Genomic DNA, 8,015 nt, shown 5'->3' with positions numbered 1-8,015 from the left:
GTGAAGTATGTAAATAGGGACTGAATTACCGTTCTGTGCAGAAAAAATTGGTAGTGGCAAACAGGGAAGACGCTGTTCATCTGGTCGGACTGTGGGAAGAGATTCACTTAGTCATCCACCTTGCTGAAACATCAGCAAGTTCACACTGGGAAGAAGTTGTTCATCTACCCTCCTGTACAGTCTAAAAACCATCAATTTTCCACCTTTCTTCAGAACTGAAGAACAGTAATTTTGGATTAGATACGTTTCTATTTCACAGACACTGCTAGACATACTGAGTTTCTACAGCACTTTCTGTTTTTATTTTGGGTCTTCAACATCCGCAATATTTTGCTTTTGTGTACAGGAGCTGTTAGAGCAGGTGACAGAATGGTTGGTCACAGAGGAATGTTTCCAGGATTATTTTTAAGGAGAAAGGTCAGAAATCACACGACACCAGGTTATAGCCCAACAGATTTCCTTGAAAACATAAGCTTTCGGAGCCTCATTTCTTCTTGAGATGTAAGTGAGAGAGGTAGTATCAGACTCAGAATTTAAGATTAAAAGATCAAAGTGTCACACCATTGATGGGAATGCACTAAACAAACCCAAGATGTTGAATGTTTAATTAGCCAGAAGATTTTAATTGATTAATATGTGTATGTAAATCCCTGAATTCCATTGAAGGTCCTGTGCTATGAGGACTAAAGCTTTTATCAGTGTAAAGAAGAGATGATATTTTAGATGAGACAATGCGTGTTAAGTGTGAGAACTTGTTGATAATCTGTTTGTGATTTGGTTTGGGGTAAGACTGGTTTTATTTCTAAAGTAGCAATTTATAAAATGCCACATTGTCTGACTGACTATAAATTCTGTGCTTATTGAACAAAATAGAATGCATCTGCAAATACAAGTTCACCCCATAGGTTTACAATTGTGTGTGTGTGTGAGAAAGAGACCATGTATGGTGTGGGATAGAGAGTGTCTATGAGATTGTGAGTGCGTGCGTGTGGGGAGGACGAGATGGGGGAGAGAGAGAGTGTGTGCATGTGTGTGTGTGTGTGTTTCTGTGAGCGAGCGAGAGAGAGAGAGAGTGCTTGAAAGACAATGTGTTTAATTGAGAGGATCAGCGCGGTGTGTGTATGTGAGAGGGAGGGAGAGAAACAGACTGTGTTTATGAAAATAGACAGTGTATGTAATAGAGAGGATCTGCGTGAGAGTTTTCGTGTGTGAATGTGTTTGTGTAAGTGAGTGTGTGTGTGAGAGTGTTTAGCGTGGAGGGGCCACCTGTAGTGCGACATGAACCCAAGATCCCGGTTCAGGCCCATCCTCATGGTTCCCAAACTTAGCTATCAACCTCTGCTTGGCGACACTGCGTTGTTGTGTATCACTACTTCCGCCTTGGAGAACGTTCAGAGAAGATCCAAGACTGAACGTCCTTGACTTTAAGGAGGAAAGCGGTGTAGAGAGCATGAACAGTTTAAGGAGGAAATTCTAGAGCTTCTGTGACATGCAACCGAAAGAATGGCCACCAATCGCGAAGTAATTTATATCAGGAATGCATAAGAGACCTGAATAAGTTGAGTGCAAAAACTTTAGAAGGTTCTGATTCTGCAGGATATTACAGAGACAGGAATGATTATAATCGTGGACCAAGACAAGAATGTGAATTTTAAAACGTAGAAGCTTCCGAACCCAGAAAGTTTATAGTTTTGGACATACATATATACACTTAAGGACTATGTAAAATACACTAAAACAAATGGAATTATTAGGATACTTTCAAGATCATTGATTTTGTGGAAATTTATCGACAATGCAATTGAACTTCTAAATTCTTCTAAAATATTTTTTGTTGGTTTCAGATTCTACCATCCTTAAAAGTTGTGAATTGGAGATTCCTAGGTCCTTTGATTATTTTTTCCCTCATGACTCCCTCAACCTCCAGCCTCCTACCAATAAATGTGTCCCGTGGTGATCGATACGTGCCGTAAAATCAAATCAAATCAAATCAAATCTATTCAAATCAAATCAAATAAGGGGGAAAATCTTTCCTGGTGACAACTCTCAAGCGACGATATTGGGAATCGTAGCCTGCAGCAATCGAACGTGCGGTGTCGTTCTGACAGTTTAGATGTCTCTGTGACCACGATCTCAATGCTAATATCTGACCAATCTGAAAATAGACTTTCGAATTAGTCTGTGGTGCAAACTGTTTGACTCATTGTCTGCCCTCTGACCTACGACAATGCGACATAAGGTATGAAAGAGATGTCATTTGCGAATTTGTTGGAGTATGACCAGGGTGGATGACTAAATGAAACCTTTCCCACCATTCAGGGATGGCGAAGGGCTTCATTCCAGCGTGAACTCGCTGGTGTATCAGCAGCGCAAATGATTTAGTGAATCTCTTCCCCCACTCAAGACAGGATAGTGATCTATTGACAAAACGAATCGCTGGTGTGCCAAATGGCTGGATGAAATGATAGATCTTTTCCCATAGCCAGGGCAGGAGAATTGTGTGTCGCCAGTGTGAGGTCAGATGATCGCTTGAACTAATGTGCCGTAGTGAGAGCACAAAAACAGTCATTATGAGCACGTTGATAAAGAATCTGGAAATTCTTACAGTTTGGACATTTTAAACGTCTCTACTCAATGTGAACCCACTGGCCTTTTAACAGGATTAGATGAATGACCAAATCGCTTCCCACTCTATGGACAGGAGAACGGATTCTCTCCTGGGTGAATACGCTGGTGTACAGTAAGATTAGATAATCACTTGAACCCAGTCCAACAGTGAGAGCACACAAAGTGTCTCTCATCGGAGTGAACATGCTGATGAGCCATCAAGTCCCTGGAAATTTTATTGAACTTCTTGCAGTTTGAACCTTTAAAAGGTCTCTTCTCTGTGTGAACGCATGGATGTGTCAGCAGGTGTGATGACTCAGTGAATCCCTTTCCACACTCAGAACAAATGAATGGCCTCTCCGCAGTGTGACTACGTCGATGAATTTCCAACTCTGATTGATATTTGAACCCTTTTCCACAATCCCCAAATGTCCATGGTTTCTCAGTGGCACCAGTGAAATTGAATCTCTCCCGGTTGGATGACCTGTTGAGGCTTCTCCAAACACAACACATGTTCGTTTTATCCCACTTTTAATGGTGATGTGCCAATTGCAGAGATTTTGATTCACGTCTATGTTAGCTTCTGCCTTCTTTCTATACTTTTGTTCTGCTTCTTATATTCGCTAATTCAATTTTCTGAGAACACTCCAAATTCAGCCCCGTTAGCATTGAACTGTCAACCTCATGTTTGTCAAAAATGCAGTTTCCTTTTCTACGTTAATTTCTTTCTCTATTTTGGCATCAAGGTAGATTTGAACTTGCGACCACTGTCTTCAGCCTTCATCGGAATATACCTTGATAGTATCGGAACTATTTCTGCTTAAAAGCAATACAGTGTTAACTTGTCGTTTTGATTTCAATTTATCTGGGTCAGATCCAATCACACCCGTTGAAGCTGGCTTCCGATAAATAATACTCTTGTTCTGAGCTGCAGTCTTTGCCTACATACAGAAAAAACAAGTATTTGTGTTCCAAATTGAGAACAAAATGATTTTGAGATATTGATGTTTAAAGTTACTCTGTCAGATCTTGATGTGACGTATGACCTCAGCTTCTCAGCTGTCAATTCTCTGCTTCTAATACACTGCAGAAAAAGAAGTGACAAAAATCTTCAACACCAGTTCAGACGAGAAATTCAGAAGTGATACCTATTCCCCTTGAGTAAATGTATAATACTGCAATGCTGGAGATCCTAAATGGAAAGGGAAAATGAAGGAGAAACTTAGCAGGTCCAGCAGCATTTGTGGAGATTAAATCAGAATTAATGTTTCAAGTGCAGCCACTCTTCTTCATTATTTTTCCCTCTAAACATGTTGCCAGACGTGAGTATTTTCACACTTCCTGCCTTCCTTTAATATTCCTATTGGTTTGAATTTCCCGTGACTAAATCCCCTGCAAAAAGATTTCATAAACTCCACCTCAGTCCATCCTCGAGAAACATTTGCAAGTTTCCTCTTCCTGCCGAGTATTATCGCGCATGCGCTCTGTCACCTAATGTCCCAACAAAGATAGCAACCATTACTTCGGGCTTGTCACCAAGGCATACAGCCTCGCAGCTTCCGTCTAATTAACTGTCAATGCGGGATATGAGTGTCTTATTCTGGGTTTGAGTTCTGCAGTCGGTGTTGATGAAATCTCCCCAATCACTCTGCCGCCTCCAACGACCATTGTATATTCTGCTTTCTTTCATAGTTGACTGGGACCAAATAACCACAGTCTTGCAGCTGGTGCAGCCCCATTGTGCATGTGCCACTCACAATATCTATGGTGCATGGTCAAGTCGGGAATGCACTGCTCATGATCCTATCGCTAAAGATCCGGACATAGACAGGAGTCCTTGCAGTGCATACGCAGAGTTTGTGTTAATGAACAGCGAATCCGTATCGATTAAAATCGAGGCTTGCAGTCTTGAACTCTGGTACTGTTTCTGAAATAATAAAACGTAAGATAATAAGGCTGGGCGGATGGTGCATGAAAGGAATGAGTTGTCAGAGAAAGTGGTGGAGGCGTGTACAATCACGACATTTGAGAGCCATTTGGATGGTTACATGAATAGGAAGGGTTTAGCGGGATATGGGTCAACTGCTGTCAAAAGGGACATAATCAGTTTTTGATATATAGTCTGCATGAGCGAGTTGAGCTGAAGGGTTTGTTTTTGTGCTCTATAACTCGATGAATCTGTTTTTTATAAAGGTGATTTCAAATTTTATGTCCAATATAAGCTTTTTTCACATCAAATATGCCGTCATTTTTAGCAGTCTATTTTCAATGTAGTTTCCCACGTACTGCGACCTGTTGTAGAGGCTGTGAAAGCAAAGAGGGAAAGTTTTGTTGTTGCTGTACGAAGCTCTATTTAGTTTAACAGGAAGCTCTCGGTATACTTCTGCAAACGGCACTTATAGGGGATCAATATTCACATCGAAAGTGCTCGAGGTTTTTGAAAATTGAGAGCTGTCAATCGGATGCATTTGGCACTATTCGCTTCACTGTTAACTTCATGTCCACGTCCAACTTACCAGAAGCAGTTATTGTTTGTACAGTTGTCCTGTGATTGAAAAAGATATGTTATTAGTGGTGTTCCCAAACCTATCACCCAAATATGGCCCTCATAGGGTACAGCTGCTTTTTTATTTTTAAATTTAATGCTTAATTGGTTCAAGAATTACTTTCCATGTTCTGTGAATATTTCTACTTCTCCTCTTTCTTTATTCTCACGCGTTCATTTCAAGTTCGATAGGAATAATGAGGAAAGGCAGAATAAGCGGCAGAGTGACCGGCGAATTTTATGGTAACGGCATAGCCAGAATGAACAAAACACTCTCTTTCTCTGTTGTTACCGTTCATTAATTTCACACCAAGTGTAAAGATATTAATTCACATGTTGTAATTGTAGTGGAATTATTTTGCTGATGTATTAGAAATTCCATTTCGAATTCTAAGCTTTTACAATCCTTTGTGGGAAGAAATATCTCTTCACGAAAGTCCTAAAAGATGGAAATATTATCCGGAGAATGTGAACTCAGTTCTAGACACTCCAGCCCAGAGGGAAAGCTTCTTAGCAGCTCTACTTTCGACCTGTCTCCGAACTTCGACTTTTCAAAAACTGGACGTGGAAATGAGAGAGATGTACGGTCAGAGAGATTGTGTGTGTGTGTGTGTGTGTGTGTGTCTTTCTAGTTGTGTTTCTGTCCCTGTAACTGTGTGTGTCTGTCTCTCTATGCCTGACTACTGACTATCTCTGTGTGTTTGTAAGTATGCATCCGTGTGTTTAGTACGTATTGATGTGTGTTTCTATGTTTGTGTATATCTCTGTGTCTGTATCTCCGTGCAATTGAGTCTCTGTTGTTTTAGATGTTGAACCATAGAAATGGGTCACACATTCTCTCCCCCTTTGTCTGTCTCTCTTGTCGTGATGAACAAAAGGCTCAGACTCTCTCTCGCTGTCTGCCTGCCTGATCTTCCTGTTTTGAAAATGATACAATGCCCTTCTCTGCTGGCTTCCCCACGCTACTGCTTTGTGTATGCCTGTATTCAGATTGCTCCAGTGTTCCATGAATAGAGTCATGTGATAGTTCAACGTCTCTCAAACAAGTCCTGCAGTTCGCTGTTTCACTGGAGGATTTACTGGGCCTAAATCAGCTGCTGCATTTTCTGAAACACACCATCGTTGTAACAGTGAAACACTTTTAGACTTCTGAGAAAGGTACGACTTCAATTTTATTTCATTCACTAAACTGATGACAATAGGTCATTTCAGGGATATACTTACAACGATTAAAGCTTTGTGTTCCAATGAAAACTACGATATATCACTGCGAATTTGGAGACCATTTCAGTTTTGAGTCTTTGGGGCTCTGAAGGAAGTAATGCACTGTGGTGTCTGTCAGTTCTGTTTTAACAGTTTCAGCTTGAGGGAGTGGTTCATATGACCAAACTCCGAGGAAAATAAATCTCCTAGAAAACTCGCCCTGTTGTCACTCCAAAGTCAGCATTTATTGCACTTCCTTAAATACCCTTGAACTGAGTGCGTTGCAAAATATATTCAGAGGTCAATTAAGAATTAACTGCACTGCCAGGTAACTTTGGCAACATGTTTTCTCTAAATGATAGCGAAATATGTTTTCAATTAAACATACCTATTGATTACCATTTCACGTCCACCATTACTGGAACTAACTAATTCCAGGTTATGCATGAACTGAATTTACATTCCACTAGTTACACTGTGTAGAACATTAGTCGGTGCAATTAAAAATAAAAGCTATTTGGCTTCTCAATTAGAAAAGTTCACCATGAAATATTGTCAGCAAAATTCAGAGGAAATTTCAGCACAAATATTTGAATCTTTGATTTTCGAATTATAGACGAACTACAACTTGTTACAATCCTGATCTAGAAAATTAACGCTCAAAGAAAAATTTGAAACTCAGCGAATGAACTGGAATAAGTAATGCAAAAGACTTCGTAGTTTTAAGCAGATCATTGCTTGAAAGTACATCAAAAATAAAGGAAACTTAACACCATGTTTTAAAATTACTTTAGTATCCCGCAGAGAGCCATGATTACATTAAAGTGCTTTTTGTAAATGATACTTTCGGCCGAGGCTTTAAATTTATGCAGGTCTAGTTAGGTGGATTTTTGATTGACAAGGAAACCAACGGTTACGGGATGAAGACATACGACTGAAATTGAGAGAACAACCGGACTAGACATGGTCCTGTTGATTATTGAAGCATGATCGAATGGAAAAATATGCGAGCCCTACGAGATATGTTCCTCTGCAGTAACTGGTCTAGTGTATTAACATAACTGAGGCAAAATCTGATGTAACGTAATAAGAGGCATCACTAGATGTACTATAAATGGGTGCATAGTTTTGTTTAGTGTTATATAAACAGAGACAGGGTCCAGCGCAGTTCGGTTTTTAAACAATACCAGCTTCATTTAGTCTCCGTAATCGTCACTTCACTGCCATCCACAGGACAGACTTGCTATGAAAAGTAGATTTGAGTTTCTGTTGCTAATATTAATCATAGGATTCTAGAAACATGAGAACACAAACGGCAACTATTCGAATATGAGGTGCAGAGCAGGATGGACACAGCAGGCCAAGCAGCATCATAGGAGCAGAAAGGCTGAAGTTTCGGGCCTAGACCCTTCATCAGAAAAGGTCTGATGAAGGGTCTCGGCCCGAAACGTCAGCCTTTCTGCTCCTATGATGCTGCTTGGCCTGCTGTGTTCATCCAGCTCTGCACCTTGTTGTCTCAGATTCTCCAGCGTCTGCAGTTCCTACTATCACTATTCGACTATTGCGAGTGTCCTCTGAAAGGACAATTTACCCAGGGTCAATCGCCTTCCATGGACCAGACATTTTTCAAATTTTCAGATTATGCAACTTTCCATTTTTG

The 8,015-nt window shown here is 40.4% G+C and overlaps 1 protein-coding gene across 1 annotated transcript; it reads right to left on the bottom strand.

Moving 5' to 3' along the window:
• Positions 1–2,754: 2,754 nt before the first annotated feature.
• On the bottom strand, positions 2,755–3,120 carry LOC125487493 (zinc finger protein 239-like). Its single transcript, XM_048619085.1, has one exon. The coding sequence runs from the start codon at positions 3,118–3,120 to the stop codon at positions 2,755–2,757; it is 366 nt and encodes a 121-aa protein (XP_048475042.1).
• Positions 3,121–8,015: the final 4,895 nt, after the last annotated feature.

The sequence above is a fragment of the Rhincodon typus genome, chromosome 42 (genome assembly GCF_021869965.1).
Source record: "Rhincodon typus isolate 14 chromosome 42, sRhiTyp1.1, whole genome shotgun sequence".
Classification (NCBI taxonomy): Eukaryota; Metazoa; Chordata; class Chondrichthyes; order Orectolobiformes; family Rhincodontidae; genus Rhincodon; species Rhincodon typus.
This window is presented reverse-complemented; position numbering and strand designations above follow the sequence as displayed.